Raw genomic sequence first — 26,825 nt, forward strand, 5'->3', positions numbered from 1 at the left:
ATTACAGTGTTGAATAGGTAAACATGGTCAACTTATTCACAATCATTTCTAAATTAGGAAGATATGTAACAATCTTATGATAGATATAAGAAGATGTGGTATGCTTGCTAATGAAACATCTCTCTATCCAGGTCACAATTAATAAAATTAAACCATTAAGTACGGTCTTCAACACGGAACATTAGATTACACCAAACAGCGAGCTGTAAAGGCCCCGAAAAATTACTATAGTTATTATGAGCATATATTACATTCACAAATACAAATTCAAACACAAATTATGTCTAAGACAAAGCATACATTTTAAAATCCAAGTTATGGCTAAATGCATACTATTTTAATCAACACAAATCATATGCTACTATGTACAAGTTCTGCTTCTTTTGCTAGGGAAAAGAATACACCCCGCTTGTCTTTTAGTAATGAACTTGGTGTATCATACTGTGCTATACAGCCTTGGTCCATTACCAATATTCTGAAAAATAGTGAAATTATGTGCTGTAGAGGATCAAAGAAGCCAGATTATTTAATTTCACTTTTAGGTATATTGATGATTTTCTTTCCATAAACAATTCGAAATTTCTGATTGGGTTCCATTAAAATATCCCCCAGAACAAGTAATTAAAGAAACAACAGACACGGCTTCTTCCGCCTCATTTTTAGACTTATATCTCGGATTTGACTTACACAGTCATCTCAGTACAAGAATCTATGACAAACGAGACGATTTTAATTTTGAAATTATAGATTTCCCCCACCTCAGTAGCACTATACCAACTTCACCTGCATATGGGATATATTTCCCAACTTATTCGATATTCAAGAGCTTGCAGCTCCTACTCAGACTTTGTAAAACGTCATCAGTATCTGAGTAGAAAGTTGATGAACCAGGGGTATGTCAAGGAACGTCTCGTCCTTTTCTAAACAAAATTCATCGGAAGGTACCACGACCTTGTTGATAAATATTCCGTATCAACTTCACAAATAATACATGATGGTCTTGATGTATAGATTCTGTGTACTGATGTTTTTTAGCATCTTAACAACGTGTTATATTGTTCCTTCGTTTGTCTTTGTTCTATTATTAATATTACTATTACTGTTGGATTGTTTTATTTGATATCTATTTAACGTGGCTAGGTACTTAAACATCCCGTCAATGTGTTTATATTATCTTTCATTTTTTGCTGGTGTGTTTTGTATATGCGACTTTTTGTGTTTCTTTGGTTCTTATAACGTGACTCTGTGCTTTAAAAGATCCCGTCAGTATGATATTGTTATATTATATGTCATTATGATATATTTCTATTAAGAATTAGAAAATACGTTGAACCACAAACGTCAAAAGTATTCAATCGCGTAGTGGAATGAACAATTTGTGGATTCTTATAAATTCTTTATAACTTTTGGACTATTTTAAATCTCGGTCTATTTCTGAAATTAATTCTTACATACTTTTGATTTTTTAACCCTGTATGCTAACATTGCCTATGTGAAATTTTAAAATTGTTTGTATATACATTGAACGACAAATATATGTAACGCAACAATTGTCTGACGTCAGACACGCGAATCAAGGAATGTGTTTAAATTTTGTAGATGGATGTTTTTGTGTTCTGTTAAATTGTTCATTATAAAATTGTTACACGATGAGGACTGTTGTACTCATATTTTGACTATTTTATTTATCATGTCTGTTTAGTTCACGCCTCATTGTAAATATAACGGAATTTGATGAGACTGTCATCAAAGTGAGAGGTTTAGCGCTTTAAAACCAGGTTTAATCCACCATTTTCTACATTTGAAAATGCCTGTACCATGTCAGGAATATGACAGTCTTCGTTTTTTATGTGTTTTGTCATTTGATTTTGCAATGCGATTATGGACTTGTCGATTAGATTTTCCTCTGAGTTCAGTATTTTTGTGATTTTACTTTTTTTTTGTATAATAAGTTATTTAAAGGATCATTATTTTTTAATAGTTATGTTTATTTTATCTCATATAGTTAAGCTTTTAACATTCTTGTGTAGTGCAAATAACAATACAACTGAAGATCTTGAAAATAACACAAGAGCGTAATAAGAATTATTAACAAGTTTAGGAGTACTTTCTTTCTTAAAATATTTCAAGCATTATGTATACAAATTTTAACTATAAACCAATTGAATTACAAAGTGAATGATTTTTAGGCATTAGGTTCTCATCTTTATACATAATGGCTGTATATGGAGGGTACGTCATGCTTTTTGAAGGATGCATAGCTTCCTTAAAAATTTTAGCCTGATTCATGTGCGCGTGCATTACCGTGTGATGTATAATGTTTACATCACTCATCAACTTCCATTGGAAAACTTATAGCAGGGTATCAAAAGTTACCAATAGCAGTACAATATGAACACATATATCTTCAAAATACATGAGTTACAAATTTAGTCTGCTGTATTTTTTCATTCATTGTTAAACATAAATTCAAGACGAAAATGCCATATTAGTGAGATTTTAACTAGGTTTGTAACAACCCACGTGACATATAAGTTTTTCAGTTTAAAAAGACAATTAAATATTTAAATTTAGAATGGAAATGGGGAATGTGTCAAAAAGACAACAACACGACCATAGAACAGACAACAGCCGAAGGCCACCAATAGGTCTTTAATGCAGCGAGAACCTAGAATTAAAAATCATACATGACTAACAAAGGTCAGAGGCTCCTGACTACGGACAGACGCAAAATGCGGCGGGTGTTAAACATGTTTTTTTGAGATCTCAACCCTCCCCCTATATCTCTAGCCAATGTAGAAAACAAGAGAAGTCCGGGTCCGATGTCAGAAGAGGTAACAAAAGAAAATAAACAAAATAACAATAATACATAAATAAAAACAGACTACTAGCAGTTACTGACATGCCAGCTCCAGGCCCAATTAAACTGATTGAAAGATTATGTCTTCATCATATGAATATCAGACACAATCCCTCCCGTTAGGGGTTTAGTATTATATCATCATAAAATATTATGAGAAGAACATAACCCGTGTTATACCAACAACTGGTTTTAAAATAAACGTGTTTAATTCCGATGCTAAGACCCTATAAGTGAATCAATATTAAAGCCAAAATTTTCAATCTTTAAGGACCTGACAACAGTATTTTTTATCATAAATTATTGTATAAAGCTTCCCCTTATGGATATAGATTTCAAGATCGAGGAAAGGGCAGTGGTCATTGTTACTATTAGCGTTATTTAACGTAAGTTGAGCAGGAGATATATTTTTAGTATACATACTGAAGTCGTCAGTATTGAGAGCCAATATATCATCTAAATATCTAAAAGTATTGTTAAATTTTTGTATCAGATGTTGTTTCGATGGGTCTTTGCTGATTTTGGTCATAAATTGTATCTCCTAGCAATACAAAAACAGGTCTGCAATAAGTGGTGCACAATAAAAATTACATAACCCAATTACATATATAAAGTTAATGTATTATTAGTTTTATTATAATTCTCTGTTATAGAATATTGAATGGGTACCTATCATAGTCCATTATTGTGTTTATTCGATGTGCAATGGACAGTACTGTACATTCAGCAAACTGTGTTCTTATCGTTTGTTGGATCAACTCATCTGTTTCCATGTCAACCGCTGCTGTAGCTTCATCAAGGATCAATATCTTACGTTTATGCAGAAGTGTTCTAGCCAAGCATAGTAGCTGCCTTTGACCTACACTGTTAAAAGATTAAAAGTTAACACAATTTGTTTGAGGACTAAAACTATTATACAGAAAGTAGATGTCACTATCAAATGCGATATATACAAAACAGCGGATATGTTTTTTTTTTCTTTCAATATTACTCAGACATTATTTTAACTACACTATAAAATTCTAGTTTTTCACTATAATGGTACCAGTAACTTTGACCTCTCGTTGTTCGGATTGTAGTATTTGAATAAAAAGGACATAAGAAAAACAATTAAATCAGTTACGTTTGCCTTTATGATTTGCAGCCTTTACGATTGTTTGAACAAAACAGTCTGGATACATGTAAATGACAATTTCAGCTATGACCCATGTGCAATTACATGTTTATTAACAAATGAAAAAGAAGAGAACAACAAATATAGATTTCAAGACAAAATAAACATAGATTTTAAGAATTAATACTAGTATGTGAAATCAAAAAGTAGGAAACAAAAGATAACTGACCAATAATATTCCCACATTCATGAATATAGATACCCTGATGAACTTTATCGACAGATAAACATTATACCGCAATATAAAAAAACTCGAGTGTAAATGGTTGACTGGTGTTACAACAAGAAAACATTATACAATAGAATTTCAAATACATTTAGAAATATCTGCAATTGCACTGATTTCTATCATATACTTAATATTTTTGAATATCTCATTGCAATTCATATTACATGCCATATATTACGCTGTCTACGTCATATAGTGCCTAGCTGAATTCGTCTCATTGACAATAATGCCATGTCGTCTAATTTTGAAAATAATATCTGTCATTTGTATCGCATGCTTTGCCAACCATCCATCGATATCAACTGGCAAGCCTTCTTAATTCTGGCTGATATAGAACTCCCGGGTTGATATAGAATGTGGTTTGGATTTTGTAATGTCCTTATGTACATCTATATATCAATTTATTACCTGAGATTTCCACCACTTTCTCCGAGTTCTGTTTCCAGACATTGATTTTGATTTGCAATATAATCTTTTAGATGTGCACATTCTAGAGCTTTCCATATCTGTTCATCGCTAAACTCGTTCTTTGGATCTAAATTTTCACGAAGTGATTCTGAAAATATCACAGGATCCTGACCGAGATAGAAAAAAAAAGATATAATTATATTGCTATTAAATTAAAACTAAATGCGGCAAACTTACACAGTGTGCACTATAAATTGATAATTTGAATTAAAAATGTTCCTAAACTCATTTAGAATAATTCAAAATGATGTTGTAGCACTACTAAATGTATCAATAAAATAATGAATTTAAAACATAATTCATTCCATTATCAGGAGATAGTTTTGTTAGGCATTACTGTTATTCGTTTTCGTTAATATTCTCAGCTTTAAATTAATTCACAGCATTTCACTCGATGGCTCAAAATAGGAAAATTGATTTGAAGTAGTGTAATTTGAAAATTAAAGAGTGTTTTAATTATCGTCATTTATTTTACAAATAACAGCTAGTTAATAACATTTAAAAATGTTTTTTTTTTTAAATGTGCACTTAAGAAAACAAAGAAATAAATGTAATAATGTATATAAGGAAGATAATTATCAAACCTAAAATATTCGTATATTTGAGATAAAATATGATATAAACACTAAATGAATTGTACGTGTCGAATTTCTGGATAAAAGTCTACCAAACCCGCTTCAAGCCGAAAATTGTGCATGCCAAGGATGTATAAAAAGTAGCTTCTGTATATCAACAAAAAACACCTATACATAATAGCCAAATTTATCTAAGATAAATGTTGTCTTAAACAGTACGATAAAATCTGTCGAAGGAGTAATGGCCTGTTTTTGTCATAGAAAACTAAGTTTTTTTACACTATTTCGTATTTGTATAGCATGTATGAAAATGCGTAAAACCAAAAAATGCAAACGTATAAACCTATTCTTTTTATGTAATGAAGTTGCAGTTGCGTAATTATATGCGACTATGTCAAGAACATGCATCTTTGTTTTGTGTGGATACATTGTGGGCATCAAAGAAATAAAAATAGGTATGTAGAAACTTTATATTGTAAAACTATTTACAGTATTTCAACAAATATAAAGTTGTTTCTTCTGTGTGTACAATTTTTTCCGTTCTAAAATATACTTTACTATTGATATTATGCCAGGAAAATCAAGAACTTTTACAGAATTACCAATTCTATTTGTTGATTCAAACGTAAAGTAAAATACGCAACGACAGCAGGGGCGAATAATTATGTACATTTATAGTACTTATTTATATACAGAATTAATACTGTTAATTGTTTCTAATGTCTCTGCAGTGGTCTCTGGAAGTGGTCAGTAGGTCAGATTTGTTTAAACTTGGTTGATCGATACATTGTTGAAATTAGATAACACTTTTTAACGTATAGAGTAATTCAGCTTATATGACCTGTGCTAGCGTTGATTTCATCTTTCTTGTTTACTAGTCATTGTTCTTGCAGAATAAACACAAATTAACGTGTATGTGCAATGTGTACGCGTCCTTAAAAGTTCAGCTTGAGATTTAATCAAACAATCTGTGGTAAATATTAATTCCCACCGCATACCTTCCTTTGTTTTAACTTTAGAACTGCATATGTAAAGATGTTTCTTTAGTGGGAAAGATTTTCTGACGTACTTTGCTATCCTTGTCCTTTACTCAATTAGTTAAATTTTAGTTTATGTAAATTCGTATGATTTATTAATTTTGATTGCATATTGATTATGAATATTTTTGTTTGTAAATTTTTGTGTTTTTTGTTGTTTTTTTTTTTTTTTTTTGCATTTTATGATTTTGAATACAAGCTCTTTTTTCATCAAATATTTTTATATACTATACAGCGAAACAAGCACATATTCATGCAGTAGTCATAATGTGATGCCATGGGTACTTATCACATGTGAATTTTTATTTTATTTTTAACACCGTTATCTCAGTATTGTAAGAGCAAAATTAAGACCACGATTGTTAATTTTAAAATGTTGATTTTATATTTGGACAAAATATAGTGGCTTGCTGCACTTAATCCTATACGTTTCATTGTCATTTTGTCGTCTGTGTGTTTTCTTTTCTTTTAAACGCTTAGGAATATCATTAATGTTGGCACAATTTTAAATTTAACCATATCAGTGTTATAAAATGGCGCTGGGGGTTATATTATACTACTACTTGGTAATGAAGAGTTGACAATGGGAAAACTCAAACCGTCACATTTGTCATATATCGTACCTTTAACTTCGGCGACATTTACTAACCGGTTTTGAAGTCTCGTAAATCGAGTAAGATGAAGTGTTGGTACAAAAAAACTGAGGCAAACATATAAACGAAACAGACCATGTGCGCCGACTAGACAGGGTGAAAGTTTCCTGATGCGCATGCATCAACCGCCATTTGAATCAACAGATTGAAAATGTCTCAATCGGAAAAAAATACAGAATCGATTAAACTACAAATCAGACGACTATACTGATGCATTAATCGATCTTAGATTGAAATTTGTTTCAAAAGAATATTAAGCGGACCTGCTAGTCTTGGAAGTACCATAATATGCAAGCTACAGCTAGGTATATATGTTTTCAATGTAAGTTATTAATAAAGCTGATCGTGACGCTTCACAATTTGGCTTTCACTCGTTCCCTGGTTGATGGATTTGTAACAGCTCTATAACAATACCATAGTAATACTTCTTCATCGTTTTATTCTATTATTTACCTGGGGTAAAATGGAAATTTTCGACCTTAGATCATGTAGGCCAATGTCGTCTATTTTTATCCCATCAATCACAATATGTCCATTTGATTTTTCAATAAGGCGGAAAATCGACAAAGTTAATGACGATTTCCCTGCACCTGTTCGCCCAACAACTCCAATCTGTAAGGGAATTTATTGAAATATCAATTATAACGTAGTAGCATGAGCTACACGACAGGTACAACATGTGGAGCACAATCTGCTTACCATTCCGCAGCACCTCAGATAACCTTCATTTGTGACTCCATTTGTCGATGTGTCTTATTCTTTTGTAGCAATAGTTATCAAAGGTACCAGGATTATAAATTAGTACGACAGACGTTGTCAGATTATTTTAGATTGATGAGTTTGAATGTTTCTCTGTTATCTTTCGCCCCTCTTTTATAACTTTTACAACACTGTTTTTCTTAAATTGCAGATGGGATTTTATATCATAATGAGTCGTTGGTGTTAACTTAAAATTATGTTTTTAACCAGCTGCCAAACAGTCTTTTAATACCAATGAGGACAAAATGAAACTGAGAAAGGTTATGTCCTTCAAACATTCGATATTCCATCAATCTAAGCTATTATGAAATATAATGACTTTGCTTTTCTCATAACATTTTTTTGTAACAAGTGCCATGTACCTTTTCTCCTCCTTTGATGTCAAAGTATATTCGATTTAAAACGAGGTCAAGTCCAGATCTATATCGTGTACTGTAATCGTCAAACTGTAAACGTCCTGTATCAGGCCAATGTTCTGGAGGTCTTTTTGCATTTATCCATTCTGCCTTAAAACATACAAGTGATGAATTCTTGAGGAATTAATGAAAGAGTAGTGACGATCAATTGTACCAAAAGCAATACAATAAGAATTGCATTATAATCTATATATTGGAAAATACAAACATGATTTTTTTTTTAGGGTGAATTGGTGAGCTACAAATGCTATGCATATCGAGCATTGTGTATCAATGGTGTAATGGTGTTACTATAGGTGTCCGAAGAAATCAGTATGATTTATAGTTTACTATCAAAAACAAGTATCGAAGATGTAAAGACTAGGAAAAATGCTTTTAAAATATACATGGACTCATTTTGTTTGATTGTTTGATTTTACCCACATTTCTTTCCATTTGGAGTTCTGTATTTTTGTTTTACTTTGTTATCATTGAGATATTTATTTTACTTAAATATTTCCTGGTAAAAGGGACATAATCAATAGTTTAGTCGACAATTTTAAATAAGTACGTCTAATGCTACAATCGATCAATTTAGAAAAACAAAGGTCGGCTCTACGGAAGACGTTAATAGAAGAAATAAGAAATCGAATGAATTAGTGATAAATAATATCGTTATGATATCATACTAAATCATATACTTATAAAAAATAAGGGTATAATTGTACCCCATGATAAAAGTAATTGTACATATATTTCTCAATTAAATTTGAAGAATTGCTTCAGCAGAGTGATATGACTTTTGTTATCAACTGCTTCCGTTTTATATCAACTGCTTCCGGTTATTATCGTTATTACTGCTTTTCTATAACGTTATCGCTTGACATTTCGACGTAATTCGGCAAAATCCGGAAAATACACCTCAATGGTAGGTTTTTTTTTTGGTTAAACATTATATAGTTGGATGAAAATATATTAGGAATCAGTAAAATATATTATCAAAAAATACAAATCAAATATTACAACAAATTCATTTTTTAAAGTTTTAAAATAGTGTTTGTCTGCAGGTCTTCTGCTGAAGTATATGATAAAAAGAACATAACATGTCATTTTTCATAGCAGACCTCTTATCATCCCATGGTCAAAATCATCCCTCGAGGCTGTCGACACTCGGGCTTGTATCATGACCTAAGGCTGATAATGGGGCTGATATGAAAAATGCCATGTTATAATCTATATTTATCATTTCTAACAAAAAATGAACAACATCAGATACAGTATCATATCTAACACCATGTTATGTCAGACAAAATGATGCAGTTTTTCGTGTGCGATCAGACTGTTCTAACATTGATGTAAGCATTTATATAAGCCAATAAGAAACAAAATTTGAAGCATTGCATGTTTAAGATGAATTGCATTTAATTCACCAGTATTAGATTATTAATATTTAAGCGTTAAATTATATTAATAACTAGGTTAACAATACTAAATATTTACCTCTGGTTCAAGGTGGGTAAATTCATCTATTCTCTCTATTGAGATCAAATCCATTTGAAGAAAACTTAGAACCTGTATAACTGCATTCATTGTCATCATTATCTTTTAAAAAAAACTTATATTTGTAAATCAAATTTAACTTGTAGAATCGGAAATAGAACAAAATATAGCTTATGGCAGCTTACGGTACTGACATGACTAAAAAGCTTAGTTTTTGACAGTACATTTTCGTATAAAATTATGTAATTTAAATCGCATTAAGATTACAAAAACTCAATGATAGTAGCTTTTAGATGTACTGCTAAAATACTATTGATCTTTATGTCCTCAAAACATAATAACATTACCTCTTTTGAAATCTATATGCGTTCAAAATATTAAATATTTTGTTTAATCAATATAACCGTTAGATAAGCGCTTTTAGTCTGTAACAATTTGTATCAGATCATTTTTTCAAACGATTGTTACTATAACATAGTATTAGTTGGTTCAATGTCTTTATCAAGGTCGACATGTCACACATGGAGCTATTAGATCCGCATCCTTGTGGGTCCGTATAGAAAATCCCTTTTTTTCACAGATGCGTGATATGTCGAAAAGTCCGTGTCAAGATTGACTGCAAAATCATTTTCGGTTGTTTTTTTTTTTTTTTTGCAGAAACGTCTTGAACCGTTACTTTCTTTCCGAGACGTAGGGATCGATACAATTTGCCTACAATTTGTTTTACAGAGGACCATCATAAACTATTACCTCCCTTTAATAACATTGGAGTCGAAACCAGTTTTTCCTTGAATGATCGTTTCAAGTAGAACTCATGATGGACATGCTAACTAAAGTCATTAAGCAATTGTTGTTTACGACGAGTACTTCAATGAAAAAAGCTCTTTAGTCATTATGAACGTCATAAAAAAAATTCAATGCTATTAGCAATAAAGACTTTGCGATCGAACAATAGACAAAAATATGTTTCAATCGACATCTTGGTTATCTACGAGAACAGCGTAGAGGAGTGACTTGTCAAGAGAGTTTGCCCCTACTTTGATCTCCAATCACCTCATATGGCAAACTTTAGGGAACTTTGCTTATTTGCATAGCGGTCATTCTGCTCTGTCATGACGACTGCCATTACAATAGGATTATATATGCCCCTTATATAAAAATGCCAATTCCTATATCGAAACAACAATTTTTCTGCATATAGGTGAATTGTTTTTATGATTCTGTCCGTGTACAAACGAACATTGTTTACTTTGAAATCATTCGGCCTTTTTAGTTTGAAAATCGGAAGCGTAACCAGGTGGTAACCGTAGTATAATTGCTATATAAAATGACGAAAAATCGTAAAAAAGCAAAATTCAAAACACTAATTAAGGTGCAAGAAAATGTTGTTCATTATTTTTCCGCATATAGGGAAACACCTTGTAGGTTGAATATTAAAGTTGGATAACTTTTTAAGCTACCTGCTTTCTTACGTTTTTCAAATTTTCTCAAATTTTAAGCATTTTCCCTCAGAATTACACAACATTTTTGTAAATATCCGCCAAAAGAAGTTTTCAAAGACACGTTAGTTTTAGATCCATGACGGAAAATGACTGGATTATCCGCAATTTGATATAACTTATAATTCCAATCTTAAACTAAGGGAAGTAATTCAATCAAAAGGGCCAAAGTCACGTGGTGCAAATCATATGAATAGAGTACCTTTGATTTTGTCATATCTACATTCTTAAAATTCACAAGGTTAGAGCCTGTAGGAGAATGGTTGCGTCGCAATTACAATAGTTGATTCCCTGCTTCTTAATGTCAATCCAAAGGACCTAATATACGTGCGCAACACGTTTATGTTTGTAGTTTCGGCAAAAATTAATTGAATGTCTTTGATTCTGGTACCTTTAGATCAAATTAATCCGTTATTGAGTTACTTACGCAGAATTTCAGTTATTACGTGATCCCTTCAAGTCAGTGTGCGGACGTGAAAGAGATAAATGTTTACAGAATTGAGATTGTTCTCCAGTTCTTACCTTAGATGTTTTGGTTACGTTTAAAGTTTGGCATAATTGTTAATAGTGTGCCTAATGGGTTTTTGTTCAAAACATTTGCAATGGAAGAATTCTAGTTCTAATATCAGCATGATTTGTAGGGAATTTGGTATTTTTATAAATCCTATTTTGTAATACATTGAGCTTTGTGCTTCCTTATAATTGTATAGATTTATTTGGTTATATGCATTTATTAATAACCAACCGAAGAAATTGTTATTGTAGTTTCATACCTGCATTGCATATGAAAGAGATAATCCTACATCAGCACCACTAAGGTTTTCAGACAAGACCGCAAATAAAGCAGCAGCGAAAACAACTAGGTTCCCAAAACTCTGTATTCGAACGCCTATCCATCTATAAATACAACTTTTTTGTCAATAGGTACAAAGAAGATCCGAAATAATCCGAAATATTGATAAATTTGATGTAAACAAAAGCTATGATAATTCGAAGGCAACAAAGAGTTAAAAGCGAAATAAGATGGACCAAATGCAGGATAAATACATACGAAGGAGTACACAGTTATCTACGATTTAATTGTGAATAATGATAATGAATTATTGTGAAAAAAAAATAAAACGGTTACAGCACTGTAAGAAATAAGATTTGAAAAAAAATGTATCTGAAGAAAACGGGATTGAAATGTTTTAACAAGTACTCAAGTATCGCTACTTTCAATCTCATCAAAAAATAACCTCGTTTAATACAATTTACATAGTATCATTACTGTCTACATATAAACACAAAAGGTATTTCTCATATTTTGTTATAAGAAACATAATCTGTTTTTTTTTTCTCAAAAGCTATCTGACAACATCAATTGCTAAATAGATTTATTTTCCAATTGCAGTTTGAATTCCACTTTACAAGCAGATCAACTGGTTCAAAGCTTTTTTTCAGTAAAAGGTTGTTAGTCATAGTGAGAAGTTAAGTACATTGAAATAATAATAATGCTAACCATCCCAATCTATTGAATGCATCATGATACCTAATCACCTAATATGGTATAGGCACTCGTTTGACTTGGTTATAAACACTTAACACTGTTTTATTGGTCTAACATAAAGTTATTATAGATTTGTGATTTGTTTCAACAGCTCTCCCAAAATTTATCATGTAAAAAATAAATGTCATATTCCTATTAAGAGAAACAAAATAACAATCATAGAAATAATGTTAAGAACAAATGACTTATAAAAAGTAGTGTTGTCAAATCGTACACTTATGCCTAACCGGTTACTCGTATAATCGTTCGACCGATTAACCGGTTAACCGGTAGTTTAAGTTAATGTTTGATTGATTGATTGTTGGTTGCTTAACATCCAGTGACAAATATTTCATGCCTATTCAGGACGAAGTTAATGTTTGAAGGCCTTATCTAAAGTACCCTACACATCGATGTAAGAAGATGTGGTATGAGTGTCAATGTGACTACATTCCATCCAAGTCATACATTTACGTTTTTATAATACGATGAATGGAAGTTTGGCCTTTGGTTTTATAATGCTTGTCTGTGAATATTCCTGTCGAAGTTTGACTTTTAATAATCAAATACACGGTATCAATTATGGCGTTTGTACTAACTTCAAATTGAAAAATAAAGAAAACGTCTTGATCTTGAAATTGATTAATCCTGATACATTGATTACATCATAGATGTAATACATCTATCATCATAGATGTAATACATCTATGATTACATTCACGTTGGTTTGCTTTTTACAGTTTTTGATTTAGTATTTAGTTATGACAAAGACCTGCACGACGCACATTCAGATGTAGGTCTACACAATATGAGATCAAAAGTGAAATAATGAAGTAAATCGTAAAATTTAATCGTATTACTGATTAAAAATTATTGTTAAAAAAACATGAAACTAATTATGTTTCCTTAAGATCTTGCCCCGAGCTGAGAGACAAATTTTAATTAATTTTATATTTTTGTATTAACAATACCAATCAGTATACTGGACAGTTGATCCGTCAAATTAATTACCACGACAACATTTTTTAAAGAAAACACAACTATTTAATGATTTCAATACACATTTATATGAAATCTATCTAAATTGAAAAAAAGTCCGGTTAACCGGTTAGCTTTTTTGGTATTCGGTATTCGATCGTTCGAACGGTTAACCGGTTAACCGGTTAACCGTTGACAACACTAATAAAAAGTCAATATAAAGGAAGTTGATAGTTGACAGAACATTTTGCTGACTGTAATAATTATAAATTATTTTCCAATAATATAAGCAGATCAGTAATTGTTTCCGAAATTTCGTTCAAATTACTATTACTCAATTACTTTCTGTTAGAAAACTAAGCAATAAATTATAAACCAATAAACAATGTTCAAAGCTATTCATTTATAAAATGTCATAAGAATAGAATACTTTTTCCTTATATTACAGCCGTGATTATCTTATTTCAATTTCATGACGCATTCAGTAAATAACTTGAGCTGGATGTTTAAAAGCATTACTTTCACTGAACTCAAGTTATGCTAACATCTATCAGGATGATCAATTTGTAGAGTTGAATTATTGAATATACATGTACATCAAAATAAGATGTTTATGATTGCCGACGAGACAAGTCTCCATAAGAGACCAAATGATATAAAATTTAACAACTTAAGGTTTTCAACAATAATAAAAACCCATACCGCATAGTCAGCTATAAAAGTCCCCAAAATGACAAATGTTAAACAATTGGAGAAAAGAAACGGCCTGATATATCTATTAAAAAATAAATGAAAGAAAAACAAATATGGTATACAGAAACAAACAAACGACAAACACAGATTTATATGTCCTGACTTGGGACAGGCACATATGGAATATGGCGAAGTTTCAAATGTTAGCGGGCACCAAAGCTTTTCCTATCTTGAGACAGTGTAGTAAAAGCACAATATATGAACAAACTATAAAAAAAATGATTTGAAAACGGCTTTACTCATCAGATCTATACAAATCAGAAACGACGTTACCGAAAATACACATGTGGAAGGGTAATGTACATCCTTACAATAAAAAGACACTAATTATAGATCTCAGAGTATTCACAGTTGCTGGTAGCAAATTAAATGCTGTTTGCAATAAATTTTAAAAATCATGTATCTTAGACTAAAATATCAAGCAGTAAATATCCGACATTACATGTATTGAGTGTGCTTCATTAAAAAATCAGAAAACTACATTAACTTGTGTTATGCACAAATATAAACATCGTTTATTTAGCAACTGGTATTATGAAAGGACAAAAACATTTGATGAAGGCATAGCAATCAAGACAAAAAAAAAACGTTGAAGAAAAGACTAAAACAATTACCCCATTGCAGTACTAGCAGCAAAATAAAATCCAGAGTTGATATCAAGTCTTTTATAAAGTTCATAAACAAATCTGTTCTGAGATTTGTAGGCACGGATAATACTAGCTCCATTAATAGTTTCACTGAAAAAATTAAATATAGGTGACCTAGTCACTGCCTCTATCCTCTTCAATTGGCGGGACGTTGGCAGATAAAATCGCTGCAAAACATAATGATTTTTTAAAAACTATATTTACAATATAATTATCATCTAAAAAAAATATTGTTTTAAGATATTAAACATTTTTAAAAGAAACGAAAAAGGTTTTTCTTTCTTTTCGTTTAAAATATAAAATTGGTTAAGTGTGGACGAATTTTTAGATATTCTTTTTGTCACTTCTACTAACTGTTACTATCGTGGCAGCATTCGTAAATAAAAGACTTTAAATCCAAGTTAGTTTTTCTTTGCTACAAACTATAGTCGCCGTCACGTAAAATTGGCACCATGTTTTTGTCAAAATTTTCTTAAATATCGACCGCGTTTACTAAAGATCATGTTTTTCAATTAACGGAAGAAACATCCTGTCCGAATATTCACTATTTTCCTACCTTTTATTGTGTTTGCACTGTATAATCCTGACCTTCAAATAATCTAAGATTCTTTTGTATGGTGGAATCCGACATTGTTATTACCGGAAGTGTTGCCGTGGAGTTCCACGTGCTCTCCATTTTCTTGTGTCTCTCGGAGCTTTTCCTCAACTTTACGAAAAAAGCGCGGGAAATTGTATCACCAATGACAATGATACTACCGGAGAGTAACAAATGTTATGGAATAGGGGATCCTCATAGAAACTAAGATGGCGGTTTTACATTGTAAATAATCTTGAAAAATGTGAAGGTCAGGATTATACAGTGCAAACACAATAAAAAGTAGGAAAGTAGTGGATATTTGGACAGGAGTTTACTTCCGCTTCCATCTTGAGTAAACGCGGTCGATATTTAAGAAAATTTTGACATAAAACATGGTGCCAATTTTACTTGACGGCGACTATAAAAGTTGTTTTGTTTTGATTTATACAATTTATAAGAGAGAGAAGAAACTAAGAAGGTAGTGAACTATCGATACATTGAGATAAACAGGGACTCATTAACAAAATACTGATAGGCAAATTAGTAAGAAGGTATGTAACTGGAAATTATAACTATAAAAACTCATCAGTGACATCAGCCTTCAAATTTGGTGCACTGAAGCGCGTTTCGTCTACATGCGACTTATTTAAGAATATTCCGAAAAGTAGAAGAATTCAAGAAATCTCCTTAATAATGGTTTTATAAGAGTGGGTCACTATTCCAATTAATTTGTCTTTTTAATTAACTTATTGTTCAGTAGTTGCTTCATTGTGGTTTTAGGTCATGGCCCTAGTTTGGCTTTGACTAAAAGAGAGACGAAAGATACTAGATAGAAAGTCAAACTCATAGATTGAAAATAAACTGACAAAGTCATGGCTAATGATAAAAAGACAAACAGACAAATAATAGTACAGAAGACACAACATAGAAAACTAAAAACTTAGCAACATGAACCCCACCAAAAACTGAGGGTGGTCTCAGGTGCTCCGGAAGGGTCTTCTGTTTTTGCTTGTCTTTTTGTTTTGTTTTTTTCAAACGATTCGCGACTTTCCGTTTTAAATTTTCCTAGCATTTCGGTATTTTTGCTAATTTATTTTTTAAGTAGTCAATAAACAAATATAAAATAGTTGGTTATCCGATATGAACACAGCAATCAATATATAAACCTGCTTTACTCCTAAGACAGATAAGAAACAAAGTCATGAAAAATTACATAAGGTGAAAATAATTCAAAAAATAAATAATACAAATATAAATGTTTGATTAAATCTCCCGATCTCCAGAAAAAGGGCAACACTATACGATCATTGAAAACTGTTTTACTTACGATAAGAATGATGAACAACACCGAAACAGGAACTACGGCGATAAAGGTGAGCGGTGTTTGGATGACGATCACAATTACAATAGACACTAATGAGTTCAGCTTTCCAATAAAGAAGTCGGAATATCGCCGAAATCTTTCGTCGATAACATCAATATCGCTAGAAAATCTATTTATGATTCTACCGACAGGTGTCGTGTCGAAAAATGACATTGGACAGTGCATTATGGAGAGTAACATTTTTTGGTGTAATTTAGATGATGCATTGGCAAATCCGGTAAAGAGAAAAATTCCATAAAGGAACAAAGTCAAACCTACAAAAAAAAGATATTAAGGTAGATGGGGTGTCTAAATTATAATCCATAGAATTTTTTAATAGTTTGCCAAAATGTAGTTTATATCATGCTTTTTAAAAATAAATGGGTCACGGGGCTTATTTTCATGCTACAGGAAGTTCATAATTGACAGATTTTGTGTAGATTATGCATAGAATCCAAATGTTCTGCCATAAAACGAAAACTGTATCATAGAATTTTGAGATGAAATATGAGTAGATAGCTGTAATAGCATGCTTTTAGATAAGAAAAAGAAAAAAAAAAGGTCACCGGACTCGTTTTGTTGCTACTTAATGAAATAGAGAAATTCCTAACACATTCTATTGTAAAAATATCTTTATCTGAATTATCTGCCCTTATATTGGAGGTGCCCCCCCCCCCCTTATGTGGCAAAGTTTGAAAAATTTGAATCAAATTAAAGTTTCTGTGTTTTTGTAAAATACAACCATAAATATGATAAAACATGTCATTTTCTATATTGAAATGAAAATTCTTACACATGAATTACCTACTACTCTCAAAATTTGCACATTCTATCAAAGATCTAGACCAATGTTTTCTGGTATTTCAAAATCCAAGATGGAGGAAGACACCCTATCTACCTTAAGGTATGTTTATGAAAAAACATTATAATATAAAGTAATTTGTCGATAAAGCCATCTACTTTTTGTGTCTTGCAGAAATTGTACAACATTTCAAGGTATTTGAATGTTGATAATCAAAAAGCGAAATTTTGCCAAAAAAATATGTATTTATATAAGGACAGAAGAACACTATATTTCACTTCAAGTATTTTTAGAGCACCTTTCGGTATTGCCTAAGCCCTTTAAACTCATGTATGTTTATAACCTTTTGGTTACATTTCAAACATGTGATTACGTGATTTACGCACGCCATTTTTATAAATTGCAGCCAACTTTTACTTTCCTTTGAAAACAAAATTCCTTCCCTAACTTCACTGTAATAATCTTAAATACAACAGATATATATTTTAAACTAAGCTTTCAGAAGCTTACCTTGCAAACATCCAAATAAGCCGTAAGTTCCTAGATAATAAAGCTGTTTGTTATGGTATTCATCAGTCTGCATTAATGTCTCGTTCTTTAAATAGGAATCACTTGTCCAGTATGTAATCCAAAAAGTGGAATATACTTGTAAAGCTCGTGATGTAAAAAGCAAGAAAAATGCAGGCCCTATCGTCGTCATACCCATAGCTTTGATAAATGTAACAAAAACACTAATTTTTACCTGAAAAAGAATTGAAGTATGTATCATGTGATAAGTAAATAGGTTGGTTTTTCAACATTGGAAGTAGAAAAAAAAAACCAAAATTAAAAATAACAGTTTACATTAATGATATAAATCCCACCACGGACAGGACATTTTTATCAGTACGATCGATTGTACAATTATTAGTAAGCAGATAAACCTACGTAGGAAAATACCCAAAAAAATCTTTGTAAGTCATTTTTTCTCTATAAATGTTGCAACCTTAGTTTATGTTCGACTATATTGATGAAACACTGAAACATGATAACAAAATAAAAGATAAATTGTACCTACAGGGTTTGGTTAAATTTTCTTATGAAATTATGATTACGTTTGTGCTTTAAACAATTTATATGAATAATTGTGCTGTCAAAAATATTCAGAACACGATTTTCTGACGAGATTCATCAACTTTTTTTATCTGTAAGAACAACTTGGTTGCTGCTCACCGATCCAACTTGAGATTCTTCGTCCTGAATTAATTTTCCCTGGTCTCCTAATATATGAGCTGAATGGTGCAAGCTCGATGAAAGGGACTTGCTTCTTTCCAAAGTTAAGGACCGTCTTCTACTGTAAGAAATTCAACTTTCAGAATCATATATCTCGTTTTATCGTTTGATTTTGATTTTTATCATATCGTAGGAAAACAGGATTATGAATAGAGTAACTAATCTTTTCTCAAGACAATTAACGATAAGTAAGGAATTTTTTTTATCTCTATCTGCGTTTATGTTCGAACCAGGTTTAATAACATTTTGTAAACTGTAAAATGATCCGAAAAGAACGTTAAATTTGCATTAATTGCATTATCATTGAACAACGCGAAATAACTGCAAAGTAATAACTTTGTGATATATATATATATATATATATATATACTTTTAGCGAAGCAATTCTGATGCCTATATTTTGTGATATGACCGATTGGTCCGTAAATTGCCGCTTAATATAAAAATAAGACGGTTTGGTATGATTGTCAATGAAACAACTCCACAACCGAGACCAAATGACATAGAACATAAAAACTATAGGTCAACGTATGGCCTTCAACAGTGTGCACTATCGACATCGCATAAGTCCTTAATTGTCATGAATTTATTGTCAAATTATACTAAACTGAAAGGTTTATTCCAAAGCAGTCAAGATAGTTTCGATGTAAATACCGATCCTGGCGCTGTAAAACTGTCGTAATAGCTTGGATGATTCCAATGATTTGTTGTGTGATTGGATGGAAAATGATGTCATTGTTGATGCTCTAATGTACTTTTATTTGATATAGAGTGATGAGCATTAGGGTAAGTGTATGTTTGTTAAACACTAGTAGTTTAATTAACAAAATAGAAAAATATTTACCAGTAGAAAATTCCGCTTTCTAATACAAACTATACTTGAACCTATCCTACCATGTTGGGTTTTTTTTTTTTTTTGCCTTGATTTAACCCGAAAATTCAGGATTGAGGTCAACCAAAAATATAAACGCCAGACGAAAATAGAGGAATTCATTGACGAACCACCCTCATCTATAAAATCACGAAGATGTTAACATTCAAATAAACACAAGGTAACTAAATTGACAACAATAAAACCTTAATTCTAAATATACGGGTTATATGTGCACTGTGCTGGTTAATGTTGTTTTGGACAGGTAAATCGTAGTTTTAGATCCGGTTTTGCAAATTATTCAATTGAATATTACAATTGTATTACGTAGCACAAACCAGTTTTACTCTAGAAGCTCGTGATACAATACATGAATTTTATATAAAGGGTTGTAATAAAATAGACAACAAAGTGCTATTGATTATATATTAATTCATATCTTACATGCTGGATCTCCGCTGTTTTATTTCTCTGAAATGTCTTTCCTCCTCGTCAGATGTTATCACATCAGATGCACTTTCCAGTCTGTCAACCAATTCATTATTCATCTGAATGACTGTTTTAAAAAAAAAAAGAGAATTTACAAAGATGTCAATTCAAAACATGAAACGACGAAAATCAGACATGATCAGATAAAAAATTTATTTGATATCATTGTACATTCTAGTTGCATAATTGAAGTTCTTAAAATAAGTTTTTCTTTCAGAATCAAAATTTGAACATCATTATCTTTCAAAAGTATTTTTGGTAAAATGAATTTGATTCTTCTTAGCGAGTACAGGTGAAATTCTGACAGATGTTATATGACCTTAAATTCATTTTTTTTTAAAGTTTATTAACGTTTTCCAAGTATGTTTTCGCTATATTGCAGGAGTAAAAATATTTTTTCTATATCAAATATTTTATAAATGTACAATGTAAAAGTACCAATGTATGATCAAAGAGTCTGCAGCCCATACAACATGACAAAATGAAATGCTGAACTATATCAACTAACAAAACGAACAAAAACAACTGACATATTAATAACTTGGTACAGAAAATTTAGAAGAAAATTGTGGGTTAATGTAGAAGATGTGGTATGAGTGTCATTCAGACAACTTTCCCCACAAGTCACAACCAAGTTACCAATCATAGTTCAACGTTCGGCCTTCAACAAGTAGAATTGGCTCGTACCGAACAGCAAGCTGTAAAGAGTCCTTAAATAACTAGTGATCCGTTATATTGTTATAATCGCGTGCTCAACACAAACAGACATAATTGGTTAACGTGACAATACTTGCATGAATCGAGCAGAAAAACTTGTGTAAAAAACACCACAGACAACACGATTAAGTAAAATTGGAAACAATTATAAAAATTAACCCGACAAATTCGCCAACAAAAAAAACGGTAAATCATGACAATCATAATAGTTAGAAGCGATGGTGCTAGCACAAAAGCCCTTTGTAAGACTAAAAGCATAAATACCTATTATTAACTAACTCACTTTGTTCGTCGTCGTCATCATCATATTGCTCTTCATAGACCAGATGTTGTTTAAGGAAGTGAGCAAATGGACCGTTATGAGCAACAAGTTCATCAAATGTTCCTTTCTCAGATATCTGGCCATTATCCATAACTACAATTCTATCTACGTGAGGTAGTAAGTGAACTGCATGCGTTACTAATATTCTAGTCTACAGAATATTAAAATTAACTTTGGTTTAATGCGAAGGAAAATAACAAAAAACTACCTCAGAAAACAAAGGGTTGACATGATTTAAACTGGTAAAATGTGATATCTTGGATTTGATGTATAATTAACATAATGATAGGAAGTTTAAAGAAATTTTCAGTTTGAAATTGTCTCAGAGAATTGTCTTTGTTGGCAGCTATAGAATTATTTTGTCACTTTAATAACTACAGATAATTTTTATTATGTAGCCATTTTTAGTATTCATTCCTCTTTACATTGTTTATATCTTATTATGAAATTCGTCTTGGTAAGTAACTTCGCTTGTCACGATCAACACAACGTACACGAGAACAGAAACTGCTTACCTGCCAGGGTACCTGATCACGAATTAACCCTCGACCATCAGTTATGATAAGAAAGGTCAGACAAGATTGGCTAAATTAGTTCTTTTCGACTAACAATAGTTAATTAGGTAACATTTCAAAAAAATTAAAAACGGTTATAGCAAACGTTAAAGGCGCACTAGTTGTCAAATTCATGGTCACCGATTTGACTCAAATTCTCATATTTGATTTATAACAATGTAAATCATTAATCCAAACTATCAAAAGTCTAAAATAAACAGTTTACAGAGCATGGGGTAGATAATATATAGGTTCGTTTCGTGTGTATTTTAGTCCAGACGCCATCTAATTACCTATCGATTTGACCTCAGATGACCATATAAGCGATGTAAACATAAATAAAGATATGAATAAATTAAACCAACACGTGCAATTGGATTTTTATAGGTCTGTTTGATTTTATTTTATAGATTAAAAATAGATGTTTCTCATTGTTACTTTTCGATTTGTCTTAATTTCACGAACCAGAATAACAATGTATTGTTCCTTCATTATTTGCAAACTATCTATGAACAAGAATGTGTCCCCAGTACACGAATGCCCCATCTGCACTATCATTTTCTATGTTCAGTGGACCGTGAAATGGGGGTGGATCTCTAATTTTTCATTTAAATTAGAAAGATCTTATCTTAGGCAGCATGTGTACTAAGTTTCAAGTTGACTAGACTTCTACTTCATCAAACACTACCTCGACCAACAAGTTTAACCTGAAACGGGACAGACGGACGAACAGACGGACGGACGAACGGAAGAACGGATGAACGAACGGACGGACGGACGGACGCATTGATCAGAAAACATAATGCAAATAAATGGGACATAAAATTGGTTGAGACATTTTCCTCAAACATTTAGCACATGATACATACTGTAGATTTGAAGCATTTACTGATCATCTACTAGAGTATCTGATTAATTTTGTTTAACAACAATTTTTATTGTGGACAATAAGTAAACCACAGAATGCATCCTTTCTTGTATACTTTAAGGTCATGTTTAACTCTAACCTTATTCTTCAAAAGCCCATTTGTTCCTATTACATTGTGGAACAAATCTTTACCAACATGCGCGTCGACGGCACTCAAAGGGTCATCTAACAAATATATATCAGCATCTGCATAAACTGCTCTAGCTACATTCACTCTTTGTTTTTGTCCGCCACTTAAATTTATACCCTACATTTTAAAACACAGACATAACTTTTTTTGACAAGATGGATGTCATCTATTTTCAGGCGTTTTCGTCAATTGTTCAAAATGTTTAAGGAGGCTCGCTACTCTGTTTCAAAATAACGAGCTTTTAAAAAGATTATTATGTATTGATAGTATACAAATAAAGAAACGAAAAAGGCAAAAAAAAAATATGGGCCAGTTCGCTCGTTTTCGAGATATAAGCCATTCAAAAAATGGCTGGAAATCATATCTCCAGACTTTTCATATATTTAAGATTCTTACATTTTCATTTATGGAAAAATTGTGCAAACAAGTTTTTTTTTTAAATTTAAGTATATATTCTTATGACACTTTAACAGTTAAATTTCACTTGTTTGACAGCTTTATAAGTTTGACCCTAAAGTGAATAAATGAATAGAAAATATACCTTTTCTTATTGTTTTACATAACTAAGTTCATATAAACAGGTGTTATGGATGTAAGATATTCATTCGGTTTATATTCACAACTTGTATAGACTCTATGATATTCAAAGCATAACATTCGTATGTCTTATCTTTTTCTTCGTTTATTGTTTCGCATCGTTTTATTTTTAGGGGTTTTTTTTAGTGCCGTTACACCAGTGCGGTTTTTTTTCTTTTCTTTTCCCCTTTTCACTGATGTTTCTGTTAAGAGCTGTTCAACAATATACATGATTTATATGTACCAAGTATTTACTAAAATAAAAACAGTTCATTCGTTTCATATAAATAAAACAGTACAAGAAAAACTAAATTATTAAATTTACCCTTTCTCCAATTTCTGTCAAGTCACCTGAAGGTAGACTTTTTAAGTCTGGTTTTAAGCAGCAACAATCGATGATCATGTTATACCTTTTCTCATCGTATTGTTTCCCAAACAATATATTTTCTTTTATTGTCATGTTTTGTATCCATGCTTCCTGTGTTATATAGGCCATAGATCCCTGAAACAAGGGTATGCAGTTATATAGTGATGAATAAACGGAGATGTAAATTCAGACAACACAGATTTTATACCGCAAATGACACGAACGGTCACTCATACAGATTAGCAAAATACTATTTTTGATACATTTGTACCTTTTCTTAATTGAAATAATTTGTTGACGGTGCCAGAAACTATTGATAAATCACACTTTATTCCGATTATGATTAAATTGTGTAGTATACGCAAATGTCATTTCCTTGCTTAGCTATGTCCATTGTTTGCGTTACGAACCATCATCTATGAGATAACGTGACAGTATGCCAGCTCTTTGTGCGGGGTCGTTTCTTGGCTCTGATCCAAATCTTAATAAGGGTATTTGATGTTCCTTTAATTTTTAAATACCCGGTGATGTTTAAGGATAGATGCCCCTCAAAAAGTCTCTTATAGTTTTAAAATGGATTGAGCATGATTGAGACGCATTGTCGAAAAAATCATAGGATAAAGAAGAATATGTAATGAACTAATTATTGAATGTTATATTATATTCTATACCTTAACTTGTACTTTTCCTTTTGTATTTTCCATTTCTCCTAGTATACTTGATAAAAGTGACGATTTTCCAGATCCAACCAATCCGACAACAGCTATTAATTTCTTTTCTTCAAATTGAGCATTGATCCTAATATTGAAACATGTATTTTTATATAGAAGAGGGACGAAATCGAAAATAAACTGTCAACGCTATGGCTAAAAATGAAAAGGATAAACGGACAAACAATAGTACACAGGACACAACATAGAAAACTAAAGAATAATCAACACTAACCCCACCAAAAACTAGGGGTGATCTCAGGTGCTCCGGAAGGGTAAGCAGATCCTACTCCCCATGTGGCACCCGTCGTGTTGCTTATGAGATAACAAATCCGGTAAATAGTCTAATTCGGTAGGTCATATTCATGAAAGGGAAGGGGATTATATAGACTTCTAGACGAAACGTTTTGTTTTTGCTTCTACAATTCTTTTTGTGATTGAAAGAAAAAAACGAACAGTTCCACTAACATCAATTATTATTTCTTTGTCTCCAATTTGGGTAAGTTTACACATAAATTATGAATATTTATCTTTCCAAACAATTTTATTAGTTTACTTTAAGTTTTTTTTATAAACTAGAAAATAAAGTATATAGAGTTTATCTTAAGTTTTTTACTGTTTCAAATACACAAAGTCATTAAATAATTACAGTAACATTTGAAACTGCTGTTTCAGTACATGATGATTCATTGTGTATCTCATTCGAGTTAACAAACAGTTTTAATAGTGTTCATATTTCTTTATTTCATACCTACAAATTTTTGAACGCCATTGCTCTTCGGAATATTTATCCTTTGTTTACTCTTTCATAGTCCATTTTTCCGAAACTACTTTCGTAGCCTTCGCGTAAAACGCATGAATGAAATCCAAAATCACAATGTCTACTGGTTATGGGTGTGTTAACTAGACCACTGATTCACAAACTTTATAAGAACACTTTAATAATCTCTAGGAAAAAACTTATATTTTGATCATATCGTATGTCAGTCGATGAACTGAACAACATAAATAACCTACCCTTTCAATGTATTTTCATCGCTTCTTTTGTTCCATTTGAAGAAACCTTTTTTCATGTAAATAGCACAATCTGAAAAAGATAAAATATTGTGTCTTTTTAACAATATTTTTAATTTAGGTTGTTACTTGCAGGGTTTTTGCAATTAGACTCCTAGAACATGCACTACGGGCAAAGTATAATTTCTTTATCCTGGTTTGAAGTTGTCGATATGTGTCACTTTAATATGTGTCATTTGAGCGGGTTTATAACATTGCCACATAATCGGGAAGTTTAACTAGCATAAAACCAGGTTTAACTCATTATTTCATTCTTAAAATGTCCTGTACCAAGTCAGGAATATGGCAGTTATTATCAAATAATCCGTATCTATGTTTGTTGACGTTTGTTTTTGATGCAATTCAGTATTTTGTTGTTACAGTTAATGTATAACTCTCCGTTAAATTTATTAATTCGAAGTACTACTGTTGCCTCCACTTATCACTTATAGCACAATAGAGGAAAATTTAATATTATTTCTATAGGTACTTTTCCATTATTTTATTAGCAAGTAAACTTTTTCCGAAAATTTCGTTTTGTCTATTCATTTGGTATCTTACAAACAGTTTCGATTATTAGTTAATAGAACAAAAAAGATACAAAATTCAAAGGTTACGTTCCAGTTAAGTGCAATCATTTACAAGGGCATTCGCTATCAAATAATTTTCAGCGATTTGACTTAAATTCTCATATTTGATTTGTAACATACTGAAATGTATATCCAAATTACAAACACGTCTAAAATAAACAATTTACAATGCATGGATTTGATAATATGTATTGGTATTGTTTGTTTTTTCAGTCTAGGTGCCATCTAATTAACCACCGATCCTACCTCCACATCCTGCTGACGGTCATATAACACGATATAAGCATAGATATAAATAAATAGTTGGCACGTGCAATTGGAATATTCAAGGTTTTTTCAATGTCTAATATTAGGTTGAAAATATTTTTAATCGTCGTTTTTTACCTGTATAACAATGATTTTTGTGGATCGAATATGTGAACAAAATGGTTCATCCTTGTTTCATTTTC

The 26,825-nt window shown here is 31.4% G+C and overlaps 1 protein-coding gene across 1 annotated transcript; it reads right to left on the reverse strand.

Moving 5' to 3' along the window:
- Positions 1-25,816, reverse strand: LOC143064097 (multidrug resistance-associated protein 1-like). The gene is made up of 17 exons (XM_076236658.1): positions 25,751-25,816; positions 24,695-24,821; positions 23,982-24,158; positions 23,030-23,197; positions 21,430-21,619; positions 20,385-20,496; positions 19,010-19,130; positions 18,308-18,539; positions 16,960-17,270; positions 15,023-15,222; positions 11,923-12,046; positions 9,651-9,752; positions 8,118-8,261; positions 7,450-7,608; positions 4,672-4,838; positions 3,530-3,724; positions 1-475 (listed from the first exon to the last, which is right to left on the reverse strand). The coding sequence occupies exons 1-17, from the start codon at positions 25,804-25,806 to the stop codon at positions 352-354; spliced, it is 2,709 nt and encodes a 902-aa protein (XP_076092773.1). The 5' UTR covers positions 25,807-25,816; the 3' UTR covers positions 1-351.
- Positions 25,817-26,825: the final 1,009 nt, after the last annotated feature.

Source organism: Mytilus galloprovincialis, chromosome 2, assembly GCF_965363235.1.
Source record: "Mytilus galloprovincialis chromosome 2, xbMytGall1.hap1.1, whole genome shotgun sequence".
NCBI lineage: Eukaryota > Metazoa > Mollusca > Bivalvia > Mytilida > Mytilidae > Mytilus > Mytilus galloprovincialis.

What these genes read in the sequence shown, in the direction of transcription:
- LOC143064097 (XM_076236658.1), bottom strand. Translation starts at nt 25,806, where the DNA reads ATGAAAAAAGGTTTCTTCAAATGGAACAAAAGAAGCGATGAAAATACA. An exon ending in ATGGGCTTTTGAAGAATAAG is followed by an intron (nt 21,620 to 23,029) that starts GTTAGAGTTAAA and finishes AATATTCTGTAG; the next exon opens with ACTAGAATATTAGTAACGCA. An exon ending in TGTTGTTCATCATTCTTATC is followed by an intron (nt 15,223 to 16,959) that starts GTAAGTAAAACA and finishes TATGTTTTGCAG; the next exon opens with CGATTTTATCTGCCAACGTC.